This window comes from Setaria viridis, chromosome 4, assembly GCF_005286985.2.
Source record: "Setaria viridis chromosome 4, Setaria_viridis_v4.0, whole genome shotgun sequence".
Lineage (NCBI taxonomy): Eukaryota > Viridiplantae > Streptophyta > Magnoliopsida > Poales > Poaceae > Setaria > Setaria viridis.
In genome coordinates, this window is record NC_048266.2 from 24,983,294 (window position 1) to 25,004,292 (window position 20,999).

A 20,999-nucleotide genomic window follows, 5' to 3' on the forward strand; every position below is an offset into this window, starting at 1 on the left:
GCTTCCCAAAATTGACCAAGTAGTCGACTCCACAGCCGAGTGCGCACTACTCTGTTTTCTTCATTGTTACTCGGGATATCATGAGATAGCGCTCAAGGAAGAAGATCAAGCCAAGATCGCGTTCATCACCCCTTTTGGAGCATTCTGCTACAAGATAATGTCCTTTGGGTTGAAGAACGCAGGTGCAACATATCAACGTGCAATTCAAATGTGCTTTGAGAAACAACTACACCGTAATGTGGAAGCCTACATGGACGATGTAGTAGTCAAAACTAGAAATCCAGATCATTTAATCGCAGACTTAGAAGATACTTTCACAAGCCTGTGAGCGTTCCGATGGAAACTCAATCCAACCAAGTACGTTTTCGGCGTACCATCGAGGAAATTACTCAGGTTCATCATCAGTCATCGAGGCATCGAAGCAAACCCTGAGAAAATCTCCGCCATTACGAATATGCAAGCTCCATCTGGCATAAAAGACATTTAGAAACTCACAGGCTGCATGGCAGCTCTAAACAGATTCATATCAAGACTTAGAGAACGAGGTTTACCTTTCTTTAAATTACTCAAACGATAAGACAGATTTCAATGGATAGAGGAGGCAAACAAATCTTTATTGCAACTGAAATATTTCTTTTCAAAGCCACCAATCCTCACGGCTCCAACTCCAAACGAAGATTTGCTCTTGTACATCGCTGCAACAACTCATGTTGTCCGCATAGTAATAGTACTCGAAAGAACTGAACTAGGCCACGTCTACAAAGTCCAGAGACCAGTATACTTTGTCAGCGAACTACTCTCAGATTCCAAGTCACGGTACCCACCAGTCCAGAAGCTACTCTACACCATACTACTCACTACGTGGAAACTCTAACACTACTTCCAGGAACATAACATATCTGACATCACTGACTTCCCGCTTGGCGAAATCCTCCACAATCGGGACACCACGAGCCGAATCTCAAAGTGGGCAATAGAACTCGGAGCATTGACCTTGGAATTCAAACCTAGAGCAGCAACTAAATCCCAAGCTCTAGTCAACTTCATGACTGAGTGGAGGGAAAATCAATTGCCTACTGTCGGCTAGGCACCCCTGGGCCCACCAGAAGACTTGTACGGACCCACTCAAGGGAACGTACCCGAAACCTACTCGGACATGAAGACTACTCTGCAGGGCGCGTAGGCTTCATGGACTCCCCGAAGACTAGTCGGGTCAAAAGGAAACTACTCTACCGAGTTAGAGTAGGACTCTGTAACGTACTCGACTAGGACAATACACAATCCGCCCTGTAACCCTGCTCCCTCAACTATATAAGGGCAGTTAGGGACCCCTCCAAACAACTCAACACAAGTCCAATACAATCAACACACAGGATGTAGGGTATTACGCGATCTAGCGGCCTGAACCTGTCTAAATCGGGTTCCTTGCATCACCATCGACTCCTTGATTCTCAACGACACCCACCGCACAAAAGACCACCTAGGGCACTCCTGAGGTGGGTTGCCGGTCTAAAACACCGACAGCTGGCGCACCAGGAAGGGGTAGTCGCCGAGTTTCTCCACACGAGATTGATGGCACCAGTCATCATCAAGCCTGTGTTCGCCTTCGAGGCAGGCACAACTTTCTCTTTGGTTCCTGGCTTTGCATCGCTGACAGCGCTAGATCCTTTCAACACTGCATCGTCGGCAACCAGGAAAAGAAGCGTCTCGATGAAAATTTTCTTCATCAAGAAACAGAGAATCTCGTCGAGAAGATCCAAAATTTCAACGTCAACAACACTGAGTTCGACTATGGCTCAAACTTGACTTCGACTCGGACTAGCCCACATAGGCTGACGACCAAGTCATCCCGCAAGTCGATTTTAACTCGAAGTCAATTCCTGCATGGACTCTGCAACGCAGCCGCGGTCCACCAAGAATTCCTTACTCGAGTCCAATCCGAACTAGAGACAGCTAAGGACTGCGACTATGATTCAGACTTTGTTCAAGAGATCCCTTTGTCAGGCCCAGCTCAAGGCTTGGTAATTACTTCGACTCCACAAGGCTGATTCGTTTATTGGTCTGGGATGAAGCCATCATTCCTTGCCCAAGATTACGAGTCGCGCCTTGTCGCTCACATAGACAACCTCCCATATCAAGAGGGTATCCTGCTTACTTCAACCCGCGAAGAAGGAAGCACTACAGAGATTGCAACATCAAGCTCTGGAAGCTACTACCTGACAGAGAAATCTTCATCATCACGTCACCAAACAACGACACGGGTGCCAGCCACCAAAAAACTTCTCGACGGGTTGGACAACTCAACGACGTTTCACAAGATAAATCGACAGCTAACACCCCACAAGATGAAACCTCTGAACAGAGAAATCAAAGAAGGGCACGAAATGCTTCCTGAGCAGATCGTCGTCGACTACTTTCCATGAACATTCCTATCATGAACCATGAAAGAGTATTCGACGCAGTGCAAGCTCAAGAGCACAACACTCCACTCGCAGCAATTGCCTCGATCAATCTCATATCAACTCTCATACCTCGTGATAGAGACAATGAGTTAATAGCAAAACTCGCGGAAAGGGGCAACGAGTTAATAGCACAACTCACAGAACAAGCTTACAAACTACTCGACAAGGAATCCCCAATCCCATCTATCCCTCGCAACTCGGCCCACCAGGAAGGTAGCAGAGACGTTGCAGTCTATGGTGGCAATCGTGAGGCTCCAAGAAACAGTAACGAAGTAGTCAACCAGCCAAGGCAGTATAGCCAAAGGCAAAATAGAGATGAACGCGAGGCCCTAAGACGAAACAGGGATGCAGGGGAGGCTAGCTGCACCAATTCCGCAAAAAGCCCTTGCCACCGCAGAGGTGATCGGGAAGCCTCAATCTTCAGCAACCTAAGAGAAGTAATCAATAACAACCGTCGTCGCGAATGTGAACGCGAAACCGATGACTATGATCGCATCTCCGCCTTCACCACATGGGTAATGAAGACTAAACTACCTGAGAAGTTCAAGCCGACGGGGATCACCAAGTATGATGGCAAGGAAGATCCAGTCCAATGGCTACGATGCTACTCGCTAGCTGTCCAAGCAGCTGGGGGTAATGACAACACAAAGGTCATTTACTTCCCCATATGTATGGAACCTGCGCCGTTAACATGGCTCGAGTCACGCAAACCAAAATCGATCGATTCCTGGGAAGACTTGACGAAGGCTTTCACTAATAATTACACGGGCTCCATGTCTCACCCAGGCAACAAAATTGACCTAAGCCAAGTGAAGTGAAGGAAAGCGAGACTCTTCGCAACTACCTACGTCGTTTCTTTGAAAAAAAGGCTACTGTTGCGCTAAAGACCAGCCGATTGAATCTCAGCGTCGGACACACGACCCGGGAGAATCTGCTTAACTCCTGTTCGGGTAATCGTCCTGGTGCGGTTCACGTGGCGTGCCAGCCAATCTGACCTGTTGATTGGCAAGGAAATAAACATGTCAGATCCCAGAGGTTGCGATCGGCTGAGGTTCCGATCTCGAGGAAGCTTATCAGCGAATCGGCCGATTTGCTATAATAAGGAAATCGGCTATAGCGCAGCCGACCACTAGGTAACGTTTGTAAAGAAAACTACCAGAGTAAACTAGACTATGCTACAGTAGCAACACTTGAAATAGATCTAATCGGCTATGCGAAAGTGATAGATAAGCGATAAAGATAAATAAGCCGAAAGCTCTAATTCCAAGCTGGATAACTGGTGATAAAACTAGAACAGAAGGTAAAACCTAGAATTCTAGTAAATATCGATAACTGGTGAATAAATCTAAACAAAACAATAGCGATGCGCCCGGAGTTAAAGCTTAGATGTTACTCGATAAATGGAACTTACAGAATTGGCCAGAGATCAAGTCGATGTAGCCCTGCCAACCCGTACGAACTCATGAAAAGAAGAAAAGTATTGGCGAAGTCGCCGACTTGAAAGTAAAGTACGAGGAAATAGTAGATTGTTGTATTGATTTGATGTTGTTTTACAGATCTCTAAAGATGGCTATTTATAGCCTGTTACAACCAACCTCTTAATCGACTAGGACTCTATCTCTAATTTTAAACCAAAATGAATATTTACAAGCATAACTCGTATCAGAGTTGGTCGTCGCGCTCCTGTGGGCCAATCCCCCTTTATTTTCTCTTCGTAATCCACTTTAAGCCCATATTGGCCCAATTGCCCCAGCCTCTTAATCGGCCGATTTCTACCAACTCCATCCGCCAAAACACTGCAGCGCCAATCGGCCAATCTCCAAGTGTAGCACCAATCGGCCGATTCCCAATCGTGACCTTTTCATCTTGGCGCATCAGCTAATCCTTTCCTTTCTTGACGCTGATTCCATACGTGTCAAAATCTGGCGTCAACACATGCCCCCCAATTTCGGAGTAAAACATAATCTTTACTTCGAAATTCCTTTCAACTTCCCTTCCGAAACAAACGCATTAAAAATATCTTTCCGTTTCGCGGCCTTCTGCCTGATGATTGCAATCTTTTCGAAACGGGCGCCTGAGACAACCACTCCCCCCAAAAAATCGCATCGACGGCACGGTAAAAATCCCGCTTTTATTCCTTCTCAGACCATCCTTAAATATCAGCACGTCCCGCACTTCTTTTTCACAAGCCCACGTCTTCCTTCTTTGGCGCACTGGTTTCCTTCTTCCTACGGTGCCTCTTTAGCTTCCAATCTCCTCCTCCGGCGACCTTTTCCATCTGAATTCCATTCCACCTCCCCAATGGCGACACCTCCAGGAACTTCACCAACACCTGAGGCCCCGGCGATGGCTCCACCAGCGGTGGCTCCAGCGGCAGTGGTAGCAGCTCCATCAGCAGGAGCAGGAGCTTCATCGGCAACAGAGGCCCCACCGATGGCTTCAGTGTCTGTAGCTCCGCCAGCACACCCACCAACCATGATGAGCTTCATCCCGGAGGTCCTTACTAAAACTTTTTTCTTTTTACTTTTTAATGCCAAGGCATTTACCTTAGACCCGTTCTTATTTTCCTGCCTTTTTACCTTTTTAGGCGGTTAGGCACCGAATCACCATTCGCCTTACCGAAACCCCTGGTCTTATCTGTCTTGGTCCTATGGGAAACCCAGATCCAACTGATCTAATCAACTTGGAAACCCATAGAATTCCATTCAAGCAGTCGACCATGGACCTAGATCACTGGTCAGGTACCTTCAGATCATGGCCGAATGAAACCCCTGGTTGGAAAAACTGGTATCAAAGGATAGCCGCCTCTAAAAGGGTTCAATGGGACGAGCGAAAAATTGGCCAGTGTATCGACTTGTCCTTGTCCCAGATGGAAAGGAATGAGCCTTTAGTGATAGCAGCCTCCTATTTTTGGTCCGATGCTCTCAACGCATTTCTCTTCGGACATGGGCCTATGACTCCCACTCTGGTCGATGTAGTAATGTTAACCGGCCTTGACATCTCTTCTTCTGACACCCCTTTCCGCTACTTGGTCAAAACATCCCATCGACTAGAAACAAAAGGAATCAGCGGGTGGAAAGGGTTTATTAAGAGCAACAAAAGGACCGGGACAGTCGCAGAGAGGGAGCACGCGGCCTTCCTGATGATGTGGCTAGAGAAACACCTTTTTTGCAGGAGAGCAGCTGGTCCATCTTCTAATAAACAGGCTCTGGCTGAGGCACTATCGATAGGAGCTTCTGTTCCTCTCGGAAAACATCTACTAGGATCGGCATATCATATGCTGCATCAGATCGGGGTCAAGTTATCCAAGGGAGAGCCGATTGGAAATCTAGGTGGACCCTAGTGGTTCATCAACCTATGGCTCAATCTGTACATGAGCAAGATCTCACGGCAGCAAGTGGAGCACATGACTTTTCCCAATATTGAATCGGCAGAAAATCCCACCGTACGGCGTCGGTGCACTTCCTTCGGCGAAGCAGCGTCGGCTTTCTCTGGTTGCCAGTACTCTGCCACCAAGGTAGCTGAATATTTTAGATGTTTCTACAATGGCTTTAGTGAAGAAGCAACTAGCTGGTTCCCGTATCAGAGGTCGGAACCACTCTTCGAGCTCCCCTCTTGCTTTGACTCGACGACCAACACATTTGATGACGACCTCACGGATGAGCTGATCAAGCCAGGGATCCTGCCGGCGAATTTCTTCTCGGGGAAGGACACCCCCACCTATGAATTTTATAATCCATCTATCGCAGCACGACAATTCGGCTTGGGCCAACTGCCGATTTATGCATATTTCGCCGGCCGGGCAAAGTTCCAAGACGAGCTCACCAAAGGCCTCGATTACAGTCGGCTGTACGATCGGGTCCCAGATTCCAGTACCATAGACTTGACCAATTGGATAGTGGCCTCTTTTGCCGTTCAACAGTTCAAGCTATGGTGGGCAGAATGGAAACAACATCTCTTCTGCGCTTCTGCAGTGATATATTGCAACATCCTGGACCCCGACAACATTGATCCAAATGTAGAGGTATTGCTTCCTCCTTAGCCGATTTTTGATTCCTTTTTTCTTTCTATACCACTGACTCTTATTTTTTCTTTCAGTCTGAGAGCCGAGTCCCTCCAAAGCGCAGCTGGAGCGGTCGGTCGATAGAGGACCGTTATCCGTACACGGAGTTTCCCCTTATCAGCTATCATGCCCCCTCCGTTGACGACATAACCGGCCGATTAAAGAAAGCACCGAAGAAAATCATAAAGAAAACAAGCCGCCGGGAGCGCGCCAGCACGGAATCGGCCGATCCATCCGCGGCTGCATCGGCGGAGTCTTTGGCTGCGCCGACTCTCCCAGTCATTGAGGAAGTTGACCCCCAAGCTGCTACAAAAGTCGGAGCGGCCACCGCGTCGCTGTTGGTAGAAGCCATTCAGGTAAACTTGTTATTTAATCTTTCCCGATTGTTCCTCCGACACTGACTCCTCCCCTATACCAGGCCACACAAACCGCCCCGGTGGATCCACAGCAATCGGCAATGCCCCAGGCAGAAACTGGAGTACCAGTGCTTCCTCCCACTGAGGTACAGGGTCTCTTAACTTAATCCTTTAACATTTAAGCAATGATCTGACCACTTTTGATGTAGGTTATCGACACGCTAACTGTACCTTCCGGACAGCCGTTGGCTAGAACAGTTCCTCAAGAGGCCGGCCCGAGCAGGACGTCGATAATCATCGAATCCTCCTCCTCTGTTGAGCCAATCGCACGAGCCCCCGAACAGAGGGTAACAATTCCACAGGCGCAAATAGAGGAAATCCGCTTCAAAGAAGTAAGAAGTTCTATTACCCGAACTGGCCGATTCGCTATCACCGTCGGCTAACTTATTTTTCCTTTTATTTATTCTTTTGCAGGAACAGGATACTCCCAATAATAGCCTCTTCTCATTTGCGGTGGCACTCTCTGATGACGAAGAAGTCGCCTCTCGTCAAGTTACCTTGAGCTCTGTCCCCGACGATGTTTGCGCCAAACTTGAGAGCATACGAACCCTTCTCCAAGAAGACATCGGCCGATTAGTGGAGGACGCCTCACTGATTCGACAACTCTTTGGTGACGTCAGTGGCTGAGTCCCAGAAGAGGCGGAAGAAGCCTTGGCGCCCGCCGCATACATTGAATCGATGCGGATCCTGGTGTTTAGGGCTCTGCGCCATATGGCTGATCGTGCCAAGCTGGCCAAGACTCGTGAAGAGGAGGATTCATACAAGCACCGGGCCCAAGAGGTACACCATCGGATCCACTTCCTCGAGAACTCCTACTCCGGAATCGTCGGTACCATAGATCACCTCAAGCGCCTAAGGGCGGGACTCGCCAAAGAAATGGAGCAGGTGGTCAAGGAGATAGCCATCAAATAACAGAAACTTCAAGATCTCCCCTCCGTCATCGCCGATTTGAAGCAGGAGAGGCAGCACTTGGCCCACGAGGCTCTCAGACTTCATCGCCATATGCCAGAGGTTCCAGGATCGGCGGAGGACGACCAGCGGGTTTTAGACTCGGCCGATCAAATCAGGCGACGAGCGATTGCGGCTATTAATGCCCTTCTAGGGTGAACTATAAAAGTACTGGCCATTTTGTAAGAACATTAATACCCTTTGACCGTTTTGATGCCCGAACTCAATCTTGACCCATCCTTTGTGGCGCCCCTTTATTTATTACCTTTTTACTCTGACGGGACGCGTCTTACCAAACCCTCGCCCTTTCTCTTCCTATAAGTACCAGCCCTGGTATTGCTTTCAAGGGTACTTGCTCCACTCAATCTTTTTTCCTCCGATTGCTTTTTCCATCGGAATACTTGCAGAGATGTCTTCCTCATCCTCTTCCTTTTCCTCTTCTTCCGTCAACCAGGTACGAGATTTGTCTTCATTTTTCCCCTCCAATTTGATCTTTTTAACCAATCTAACTTTAGTCGGTTATGTGTTAATTTTTTCAGCCGAGACGCCTTAGCCCTGAACTCGAACGGGCGATCGAACTCATGCACTCTGACGAGCCGTTGTCACAGGAAGACAGGGACTTGATCAGGGCACACCGTGAAGAACTCAGAGATCACGTTCCTACTGACGTTCAACGGATCTGGGATTTCATCGACGGCAATTGTTACAGGCGGCCGGGAGTCAATAGGAGCCACCCACTCCCTCACCCGGTAGCTCTTGAAGACGCCGCGGCAGGAACATCTCGCCCGGTACTGGATTGGAGCCATCCTCTTCCTCGCCAGGTTGAGGCGGAGGCCGTGATGAAAGATGTGGAAGAATGAAGCACCCGCCTTCTGATAGAATTAGGTCGGATTGAGAGGGATCTTGAGAAGAAGCGTAGTTGAGTACTTTTGTTCTAAGGGCGACTTGTACCGCGTCGGCCGTGTAACTTATCGTCTGTACCGAATGATAAATTGGCCAACCTAAACGATTACTTTCCTCCTCTAGGCGATTCCTTTTTCCGCATCGGCTACATGATTATCCAGGAAATAACCGCTCTATCCTGCCATGCCCCATAACGATTCTTATGCATCGAACCATATACTGGGGTAATATCTTTTCAAGTACCTCCCATTCAAGGCCCTAGTAAATTCTTCCCCTTCGATTGTCTCCAGAATGTATGTGTTTCCCGGAGCGCATCGACCGATTCTATACGGCCCTTCCCAAGTGGGAGACCATTTACCGAACTTAGGATCTTTAGATCCAATTGGCAGCACCAACTTCCATTCTAGATCCCCTTGGGAGAACTGCTTGACTTTGACCTTCTTGTCATACCACCTGGCTACCTTCTTTTTATTCTCCTCAATGCTGATCAAGGCCCTCAAACGTTGACCTGCCAAATCATCGAGTTCCCTTTTCATGAGCGAGGAGTAGTCATTGGCCGCCAACTGATCCTGAAGCGATGTACGTCTTGAGCCCGTTCTCAACTCCCATGGCAATACTGCCTCGTGACCGTACACCAGTTGATAAGGAGATACCTTAGTAGCCCCGTGGCAGGCCATCCTGTACGCCCATAGAGCTTCGGTCAAACATAAGTGCCACTTTTTGGGCTGTTCTTCGATCTTCCTTTTGATCAACTTGATTATCCCCTTATTGGAATATTCGGCCTGGCCATTAGCTTGAGCATAATACGGGGAGGAGTTTAGCAGCTTGATCCCCATATTGGAGTGAATTCTCCCGAAGTGAACATCGTTCCCTGATCGGTTGTGATAGTCTGAGGGATGCCGAAGCGGTAGACAATGTGGTCTCTTACGAAATTGACCATAGCGGCCGATGTTACGGCCTTTAATGGAATCACTTCCACCCATTTGGTGAAATAGTCTGTGGCTACTAAAATGAACTTATGCCCCTTACTTGATGGAGGATAAATTTGTCTGATGAGGTCTATTCCCCAACCTCTGAATGGCCATGGCTTGATTATTGGATTCATGGCTGATGCGGGTGCACACTGCACGTTTCCATACTTTTGACAGTCTTGACATCCTTTATAATATTTGAAACAATCCTCGAGGATCGTCGGCCAATAATACCCATTATTCCTAATCATCCACTTCTATTTATGAGCTGATTGGTGAACTCCGCACACGCCTTTGTGGATTTCTCCCATCAAGATTTTTGCCTCCTCCATCCCCACGCACTTGAGCAGAACACCATCAATCATTCGGTAGAACAAATCATCTTCTAGTAATACATACTTTGTGGCTTGAAAACGCACTCGCCGATCCACTTTCTTGGATGGATCTTTTAAATAATTGGCAATCTCTTTTCGCCAGTCGTCGGCCGCGAGTTCCAGAGTCATGGCGCCTTGAATCGGACGATACCCGGATGCGTGCTGGGCAAGCCTGTTGGCCTCCTCATTATAGTTCCTGGGAATATGCTCAATAACCGTGGACTTGAATTCCTTCAAAAGTTGGAGGCAATCCTCGTAATAAATCATAAAAACATCATCCTTGCACTCGGATCTTCCTATCAATTGGTCCACAATGAGCATGGAATCTCCAAAAATTTCCACAGCGTCAGCCTTAATCTCTCTTAACAATTGTATCCCTTTTAGGACAGCCCGGTACTCCGCCTGGTTATTGGTAGCGGATGCTTCTATCGGCAGAGAGAAATCATAACTTGCCCCCCACATGACGAACCATCAAAATATAGAGTCCACGGAACTGGCTCCATGACAACGACTTCTTGTCCGCAGTGCTGGGCGACGAAATCGGCCATGACTTGACCTTTGATGGCTTTTGCCGACTCATATCTTAGATCAAACTCCGATAAAGCCAAGATCCACTTTCCAATCCGCCCTTTCAAAATCGGCAATGACAGCATGTATTTTACTACGTCATCTTTGCATACGACTACGCACTCTGCCGACAACAGGTAGTGTCTGAGTTTGGTGCATGAGAAGTAAAGACATAGGCACAATCGTTCTACCGGGAAGTATCTCGTTTTGGTGTCTAGAAGTCTTCTGCTAACATAATATATCACCCGTTCCCTTCCTTCAAACTCCTATACCAGCGCCGATCCGATAGCTCGTTTATCGGCCGATAGGTATAGCTTGAATGGCTTATCAACCTATGGTGGGATCAATACGGCAGCGAGACTAAGTATCGTTTGATATCTTCCAGTGCCTTGCGTTGTTCTTCTCCCCATATGAATTCTTGGTCGGGTTTCAACTTCAGTAACGGCGTGAAAGCTTGGATGCGTCCGGACAGGTTGGATATGAATCTCCTGATGAAATTGACTTTGCCGATCAAGGACTGCAACTCGGTTTTATTTTGTGGGGCCACGACTTTATTGATAGCCGCTATGGTTTTCCGGTTGATCTCTATCCCACACTCATGAACCATGAATCCTAAAAACTGTCCGGCGGATACGCCGAAAGCGCATTTGTTTGGGTTCATCTTCAACCCATGCTTTCTTGTGCATTCCAATACTTGCCGCAAATCAGCCAGATGTTCCTGGTGTCCCTTCGACTTGACCACGACATCGTCGATGTAAATCTCTACCAGTACGTCGATGAGTTTGTGAAATATGTAATTCATGGCTCATTGATATGTAGCGCCGGCGTTCTTCAACCCAAAAGTCATTACTACCCACTCGAACAAACCGAGTTGGCCTGGGCACCTGAAAGCCGTTTTCGAAATGTCTTCTTCGGCCATTAATATTTGATTGTATCCTGCGTTTCTGTCCATAAAACTAATGACTTTATGACCCGCGGCAGCATCTATTAACACATCGGCTGTCGGCATCGGGTATCCGTCCATTGGTGTAGCCTGATTAAGGTTCCTGAAGTTGATGCATACGCGCAGCTTCCCGTTCTTCTTGTATACGGGCACAATGTTGGAGATCCACTCGGCATAACGGCATTGCCGAATAAATTTTGCTTCAATCAGCCTTGTGATCTCGGCCTTTATATCAGGTAGAATTTTAGGATTACACCGCCGTGCGGGTTGCTGATACGGCCGATATCCCAGCTTTATGGGTAGCCGGTGCTCAACAATGGACCGGTCTAGACCAGGCATCTCATAATATTCCCAAGCAAAGCAATCTTTAAACTCTTTCAATAAATTTGTCAATTTACATTTGTATTCCGGATCCAAATTAGCACTAATGTACGTCGGCCTTGGCTTGGTGCCATCGCCTAAATCTATCATTTCTAACGAATCGGCCGACGTAAACCCGTGCCCCAGCTTCCCATCTTCCTGGACGAATTGATCCATTTAATCTGAATCTTCAGAGCCGACTGCTCGGATCGACTGTAGGCCAAAATCGGACACTTTCAGGAAATCGGTGTCCCAAGTCCTCCCGGATATGCACTTGACGTGCTCGCAGCTCCATTGCTGTGCATCGGCCGCCGCAATGCTGTAGGCGGAATCGGCGGTGACTATTTCGATGTTGTCGCCGACCCATTGTACGAGGCATTGATGTATTGTAGACGAGATGCAGCAATTTGCGTGTATCCAGTCACGACCGAGTAACATGTTGTAGGACCCTTTGCCATTAATAATAAAAAAAGTGGTGGGAAGAGTCTTACTGCCGATGGTGAGGTCGACGCAAAGCGCGCCGCGGGCAGGAGACACGTTGCCTTCGAAGTCCTTGAGCATCATGTTCGTCTTGGTCAAATCATCGTCGCTTCTTCCCAACTTCCGGAACATGGCGTACGGCATGATGTTGACTGCAGTGCCTCCATCCACTAGTAGTCTGGTGACAGGTCGGCCATTGCCATGTCCTTTGAGGAACAACGCCTTGAGGTGCTGCCATTTTTCATCTTTGGGTTTCTCGAACGTGGCCGTCATTGGCTCCAAAGCCAATTGCGCCATCTGTTCTTCGATCCCCGATTTGTCATGTCGGTCAGCGGGAGCCATGAATTCCATCGGCAAAATGAAAACCATGCTGACATCGGCTACCGATTCCTGGTTGTCATCACCTTCCCTGTCATTTCTTTTGGGGTGCCAAACCCAAGACCTGTCATTATTCTTGTCTATCATCTATTGCTATTCTTCTTCCTATTGTTCCCATTGGCGGAGACGCTGGATCCTTCATTTTTGGGATTTGGTCAATCCATCAGGGCACCACCTGGGGTTCACTTGTTTAGCCGATGGTTTGGCGCGTTCCCATTCTGGTTCCCGCCCCAAGGGATTTTCGTCTGATACCCGAGCATCGGCCATCTCTTCTAGCCGATCATGTGCGCTGACTCTGCCCTCTGGTCAGTTGTGCCGATCGGTCCTGCCCCCCAGCCTATCGTATCGCTCACGTCTATCTCTTGGCCGATCATATCGGTCACTCCTGCCCCCCAGCCGATCACGCACTGAAAGGTGCCGATCTTCTTGCTCGCGCCAGTTTCTGCTGATTGGCTCTGGCCTTCCATCTCTGGAGCGAGACCTTCCGAATGGGCGATTGTTGCGATATGGATCGCTACATTCTGGGCAATTATCGGCCGATGGCAACCTCAGGTTATTTTTCTAGCAGTGGATGAAGAACGGGCATCGCCAGTGATCCTCATGTTGTCGCATCATCTCTTCACGAAACCTTGAACTTTCTTGCTGCCGCTGGTACTTGTTGAGCAAAAATTGGGAAGTGATGGGTCTGCGTGGTTCCCCCGATCCTTCACCTTCATCATCCATCCATCTCTTCCCTTTGACATCTTCGGGCGCAACTTGATTCCTGGGGTCTACGGTGCCGCTCTTTTTAGCCGATTCTGATGTCAGCACCTTGGTTTGGAGTGCGTTCCTTCCTGTATCAACCATGTTGATGGGGAAAGGATGCTGATCGATCTTCATCAGCTTCCCTGGCTTTGTCGGGACCTCGAATTTGAGCCTGCCTTGCTCAATGGCCGATTGTATGTGCTGACGGAAGATTTTGCACTCGTTCGTGTCATGGGACGTGGCATTATGCCATTTGCAATACTTCATCTTCTTCAGCTGTTCGGCCGATGGGATCATATGGTAGGGTGAGAGCTTGATCTGTCCTTCTTGGAGGAGTAGATCGAAAATTTTGTCAGCCTTTGACGTGTTGAAACCAAATGCCTCTAGTTCCTTTTTCCCGAAAGGACACGATATCGGCTTTTTTCCCTTAACCCACTCTGCCAGGCCGATTTCTGCCTCTTCCTCAAATTCAGATCCTTCTAAGTATGCCACCTTCTTCTGAAAATTCCTTCGTTGATCAAAGGGGTGTACCTCCTAACCAGACAGTCAGTGTACGATTTGACTCAGGCTTTCGAACTCCTGTGAAGCATATTTTTCTTTGATGTGCGGCAGGAGACCTTGGAAGGCTATATGGGCCTACTGTGCATCGGTCAGGACTAGGGTGTAGCACTTGTTCCTGACTTCCCTGAACCTCTGCACATATATGGACACTGGCTCGTCACTCCTTTGGCTGAGGCTGGTCAGATCTGAGAGTTTCATCTCATGCACTCCCGCGTACGGCGTTCTGTATGTGTAAGGCGGGTACGGCGTTCTGTATGTGTAAGTTTGTCCCTTCGGCTTTAAACCGAATTGATCTTGAATTACTTCTGCTATCCGTGCCATCCAGTCTACTTGTTGTTGATGGACTATTGGCTGGGGAGCCGGCACATGTTGGTAGATCGGCGGAGGGATGACTGGGTGATGAACGAAAGCGTGCGGCGGGTTCTGTGGTGACGTGGCCGGCTGTGTAGTCAGCATCTGGTGTCTCAGTGAACCGGCCATTTCATCATATAGTATAATCGGTGCAGTGCCCCGAAGCGCTTCTGCAGTCTCTGCCCCCCTGCCCATTTCCAACGTGGCTGGTTGATACTGTGGAGCTGTCGGCCGCACGGCCGATTGGAAGGGTGCCTGGGTCGGAGAGCCTCCATAGCCGGCCGATTGATCTTGGACGGCCGTCGCCGATTGTGCCCCCCAAGGCATTGAATTTAATGATGACGATTGCGCGGAGGAAATCTGAACGGATTGAGGTGGCGCCTGTGACTGGCGGTATGGTGTGCTATTGTATCTCGGATGCATTGATGGCGAAGGAGTGTTGGATCCTCCATGTTGAGCTTGGATCGGCTGAGGAGCCGAGTAGGATATGCTTGGAAAACTCTTGACCGGGGCTGTGATAGGTGGGGCATACGCCGGCCCCTGGTACCCTTGAGACACACCATTGGCCAGGGAGCTGATGATGGCATTGTATACCGTATTGGTTATCACCGGGGATTGATCGATGAAAGCCTGGTAGACAGACTATTGAACCATCTCGGACATCTTGCCCGAGTCCTCGGCGATTGTAATCTGGCGGGGAGTTGGAAAAGGAGCTTTCTTGACAGTTTCCCCGCTCCTGGTACGACTGAAGGATTGTAGGCATGTCTTCCGGTACTGTGCGATCTGCTTCTCCAACTCCTCCTTCTGGTCGTCCTTGAGGTCTGCTTCCGTCACCTCGATGACGTTGTCTTCGGAGATTTTGGCAGCTTTCGACATGGTAGTGGTCGTATTGGTCCCACCGGGCGTGCCAAAAGTGTGTTGGCGCTAAAGACCAGCCGATTGAATCTCAGCGTCGGACACACAACCCGGGAGAATCCGCTTAACTCCTGTTCGGGTAATCGCCTTGGTGCGGTTCGCGCGGCGTGCCAGCCAATTTGACCTGTTGATTGGCAAGGAAAGAAACGTGTCAGATCCCAGAGGTTGCGATCGGCTGAGGTTCCGATCTCGAGGAAGCTTATCAGCGAATCGGCCGATTTGCTATAATAAGGAAATTAGCTATAGCGCAGCCGACCACTAGGTAACGTTTGTAAAGAAAACTACCAGAGTAAAGTAGACTACGCTACAGTAGCAACACTTGAAATAGATCTAATCGGCTATGCGAAAGTGATAGATAAGCGATAAAGATAAATAAGCCGAAAGCTCTAATTCCAAGCTAGATAACTGGTGACAAAACTAGAACAGAAGGTAAAATCTAGAATTCTAGTAAATATCGATAACTGGTGAATAAATCTAAACGAAATGACAGCGATGCACCCGAAGTTAAATCTTAGATGTTACTCGATAAACGGAACTTACAGAATCGGCTGGAGATCAAGTCGATGCAGCCCTGCCAACCCGTACGAACTCTTGAAAAGAAGAAAAGTATTGGCGAAATCATCGACTTGAAAGTAAAGTACGAGGAAATAGTAGATTGTTGTATTGATTTGATGTTGTTTTACAGATCTCTAAAGACGGCTATTTATAGCCTGTTACAACCAACCTCTTAACCGACTAGAACTCTATCTCTAATTTTAAACGAAAATGAATATTTACAAGCATAACTCGTATCGGAGTTGGTCGTTGCGCTCTTGTGGGCCAATCCCCCTTTACTATCTCTTCATAATCCACTTTAAGCCCATATTGGCCCAATTGCCCCAGCCTCTTAATCGGCCGATTTCTACCAACTCCATCCGCCAAAACACTGCAGCGCCAATCGGCCGATCTCCAACTGTAGCACTAATCGGCCGATTCCCAATCATGACCTTTTCGTCTCGCCGCATCAGCTAATCCTTTCCTTTCTTGACGCCGATTCCATACATGTCAAAATCTGGCGTCAACAGCTACAATAGTCGATATTTCAGAAATAGACATCATCGAGTGCTTTCAAAATGGCCTCTATGATCGTTGAACATACCAAGACTTTGGAAGACGTCGTCCAGCCACTGTCAAAGATCTCAAAATCATGGCGCAACAATGGGCAGATGAAGAAGACAAAGAACGTGAGAGATTCGGGTCTCATCGCAACCGCAGTCGCGACAACAATAACAACAATCATGAACAAGACAGAAACCGTAACAATGATACTCAAAACAACTACTTGGGTAATCAGAACCACAAGCGCAAACCCGACAACTCTGTCGCGACTATGTCCAACTCAGGCAAGAAAGGATCACACAAATGCAATGACGGGCCCTCCTTCACCGAGTTACTTAAAAACAGTGCCCATGGCATTCAAACAGCAAACACTCGGTGATTGATTGCTACAGCATGCGCCGAGTAATGCAAGAATTACCTGCACCATCCCCTCCCGAAGACATTGTTCAGAAGAAGGACAAGGGGAAAGGCAAGGTCAACGAAGCTGACGAAGGTGAAGGCGAGTTCCAAACTGCCTCTAAGATGGTCAACATCATTTTTGGTGGAATCCTGGGTACCGCGTCCAAGCGGTCCAATAAGCTAGTACTTAGAGAGATTATGGCTATCGAGCCAGCAGCTCCTACACTACTCAAATGGTTTGAGCTACCCATAACTTTCAGTAGAAAAGACCAATAGACAAGTTTCTCAGAACCAGGCTAATTCCCTCTGGTACTCGACCCTGTCATCGCAGGCTCAAGACTTACCAAAGTACTCATTGACGGCGAAAGCAGACTCAACGTCATTTTCACCAAGACACTAAGGAAAATGTGCCTCGACATCACAGACATGCTTACTCCAACGGAATCACCATTTTACAGAATTATCCTAGGAAGTGCTGCCATACCTTTAGGACAAGTTATCCTACCAGTCACTTTCGGTACCAAGGAACATTACCGAACCGAGTACATCAGGTTTGAGGTTGCCAACTTTGAAACTTCTTACCACACCATACTCGAAAGACCAGCCCTGGCCAAGTTTATGGCCATACCACACTATGTGTACCTAGTACTCAAGATGCCAGGACCTAAGGGTGAGTTGACACTACGTGGAGACTTGAGGCGATCGTACGAGTGCGACACAGAAGCTGTTGAAATCGCAATGACTTCTCAAGCACGCAATCCCCTGCAACAAGTCTTCACAGCTTCAAAGAAACTCAGCCCCACAGAACTCGAGATCCTAGAAAATAAGTCGGGATCGACTAAGGTGAAACCAGCAAGCAAGAAGGACTTCAAAACCATCGATCTCCAGACTGGTGACTCATCTAAGATAGTCCCGATTGGAACAGGGCTACACCCTAAATAGGAAAACGCGTTCATCAGTTTTTATCGAGCTAACCACAACATCTTTGCTTTCAAGCCAGCTGACATGCCCGGTGTGCCCAAGGAGTTGATTGAGCATTCATTAAACGTCAACCCCAAAGCCATCCTAAAAAGACAACGACTACGAAGAGGCTTATCAAAAAAAGAGCTAGCCAAACTACTCGCGGCAGGGTTTATCAAAGAGGTTTTCCATCCTGATTGGCTAGCCAACCCTGTACTCGTTCACAAGAAGAACAATGAGTGGAGGATGTGCGTCGACTACACAGACCTCAACAAGCATTGCCCAAAGGACCCCTTTGGACTACCCCGGATCGACCAAGTAGTCGACTCCACAGCTGGGTGTGCTTTGCTTTGTTTTCTTGACTGCTACGCAGGCTATCATGAAATAGCCCTCAAAGAAGAAGATCAAGCTAAAACAACTTTCATCACCCTGTTTGGAGCATTTTTCTACAAAATAATGTCTTTCGGGCTAAAAAAATGTGGGTGCGACCTATCAACAAGCCATCCAGATGTGTTTCGAGAAGCAACTACATCGCAACGTAGTCGTCAAAACAAGAAATCCAGATGATCTAGTCGCAGACTTAGAAGAAACCTTCGCAAGCCTACGAGCTTTCCGATGGAACCCTACAAAATGCGTTTTTGGTGTACCCTCGGGAAAACTACTCGGATTCATCATTAGCCACCGTGGCATTGAGGCCACCGTTGCGCGCCGATGAAGGGACCTTCCCACGGCGGGGCCAGCTTGTGTTGGCCTTTGTTGTCTTGGATGAGGCAAAGCACTAGGTCGCCGACGTTGAAGGCTCGGCCTCGTACCTTGCGGCTGTGGTACCATCGTAAGGCTTGCTGGTACTTGGCCGAGTGCAGCAGGGCCACATCGCGCGCTTCGTCGAGCTGGTCTTGCACGTCCTCGAGCGATGCCTGGTTCCCCTATTCATCGTACGCCTTGACCCTCGGCGACCCGTACTCCAGGTCGGTAGGGAGGATCGCCTCGGACCCGTAGACCATGAAGAACGGGGTGAAGACAATTGCTCTATTGGGGGTCGTCCTCATACTCCATAGGACTGCGGGGAGCTCCGTGACCCATCGGCCGCCGAACTTTTTGAGGTGGTCGAAAATCCGCGGCTTGAGACCCTGGAGTATCATGCCGTTGGCCCGCTCAACCTGCCCATTCGTGCGGGGATGCGCCACGGCCGACCAGTCCACTCGGATGTGGTGGTCGTCGCAGAACTTGAGGAACTTCTTCCCGGTGAACTGCGTGCCGTTGTCCATCATGATGGAGTTGGGGACTCCGAAGCGATGGATGATGTCGGTGAAGAATTGTACCGCCTGCTCGGACTTGATTTGCGCAACCAATTGTGCCTCAATCCATTTGGAGAACTTGTCGACAGCGACAAGCAAGTTCATGAGGCCCCCGGGCACCTTCTTGAAGGGCCCGACGAGGTCTAGTCCCCAGACTACGAAGGGCCATGTGATGCGGATGGTCTGGAGCGCCTGGGCGGGCAGATGGGTTTGGCGCGCGAAGAATTGGCACCCTTTGCATGTGCGCACCACGTGGGTGGCGTCGGCTACTGCGGTCGGCCAGTAGAAGCCCTATCGGAATGCGTTCCCAATGAGGGTTCTAGGTGCAGCGTGGTGGCCGCAGGCCCTGGCGTGGATGTCCTATATCAACGTATTTCCCTGCTCGATCGGGATGCAGTGCTGGAGGATGCCGGTGTGACTCCGCCTGTATAGCTCCTGGTCAATGATGACAAAGGATTTGGCACGACATGCAATTCTTCGTGCCTCCATCTTGTCAGTTGGGAGCAACTCGCGAACGAGGTAGTCGAGGTATGGGGCTCTCCAGTCAGACGGCGGGTCGAGCCCCTCTGCTGGGTTCGTGTCGATCTCCATGACCTCGGGGTCAGAGGGATCGGCCTCTGGGTCCAGGACAGGTGGCGAGTTGCCGACCTTTCCAGGGTCGGCGCCCGAGTCCGCGATAGGTGGCGTGCTGCCGACCTCTCCCGAGTCGGCTCCCGAGTCCGGGACAGGTGGCGCATCACCGACCCTTCCCGGCTCCTTGTAACGGATCGAGGTCTTGTATTGGTCGCTGATGAAGACGCTGTTGGGGACGGGCTTTCGGCCGGATGCCACCTTTGCTAGTTCATCAGCTGCCTCGTTAAATTGCCTTGCAACATGGTTGAGTTCCAGTCTGTCGAACTTGTCTTCGAGTTTGCGGAATTCATTGCAGTATGCCGCCATCTTGGGGTCATGACAGCTCCACTCCTTCATGACTTGCTCGACGACTAGCTGAGAGTCGCCCCGGATGTCGAGCCGCCGGATGCCCAGTTCGGTGGCGATGCGAAGCCCATTGAGGGGAGCCTCGTACTCTGCGACATTGTTAGACGCGGGAAAGTGGAGGCGGATCACGTACCTCATGCGCACGCCGAGGGGAGAGACGAAGACCAGACCTGCTCTGGCGTGAGCCTTCATCAGCGACCCGTCGAAGTACATCGTCCAGTACTCCTGCTTCTCTAGCGCTGATGGCGTCTGGATCTCCGTCCACTCTGCAACAAAGTCGGCGAGTACCTGGGACTTAATGGTTGTACAGGGGGCGTAGGTGATGCCCTGGTCCATAAGCTTGAGCGCCCACTTCGCGATCCGCCCTATGGCATCCTGATTCCGGATTACCTCGCCGAGAGGGAACGACAAGATGACTGTCACTGGGTGGGAGGTGAAGTAGTGGCGCAACTTCCTCTTCGTGATGAGGATGGCGTAGATGAGCTTCTGGATCTGCGGATAGCGGGCCTAGGACTCGGACAAGACCTTCCTGATGAAGTACATCGGGCGCTGCACCTTGAGGGCGTGTCCCTCTTCTTCTCGCTCTACCACTAGAGTCGCGCTAACCACCTGGGTGGTCGTCGCGATGTAGAGCAGGAGTGGCTCCCCGTTGGTAGGTGGGACCAGGATTGGGGCCTTCGTCAGGAGGTTCTTGAGCCGGTCAAGCGCCTCCTGGGCCTCGGTAGTCCACACAAAGCGGTCGGTCTTCTTCAGGATCGGCCCCATGTCGCTGATGGCCGCTATTTTCTCCGGATTGGCTTCGATGCTGCGCACGGAGACGATGAAACCCA

The 20,999-nt window shown here is 49.4% G+C and overlaps 1 protein-coding gene across 1 annotated transcript; it reads right to left on the minus strand.

Moving 5' to 3' along the window:
- Window positions 1-19,551: 19,551 nt before the first annotated feature.
- Window positions 19,552-20,130, minus strand: LOC117853553 (uncharacterized). Its single transcript, XM_034735878.1, has one exon. It carries the CDS (start codon window positions 20,128-20,130, stop codon window positions 19,552-19,554), a length of 579 nt encoding a protein of 192 aa, XP_034591769.1.
- Between the last annotated feature and the right edge of the window lie 869 nt (window positions 20,131-20,999).

Excerpts from the sequence above, each read along its gene's own strand:
- LOC117853553 (XM_034735878.1), bottom strand. The coding sequence starts at position 20,130 with ATGGCGGCATACTGCAATGAATTCCGCAAACTCGAAGACAAGTTCGAC.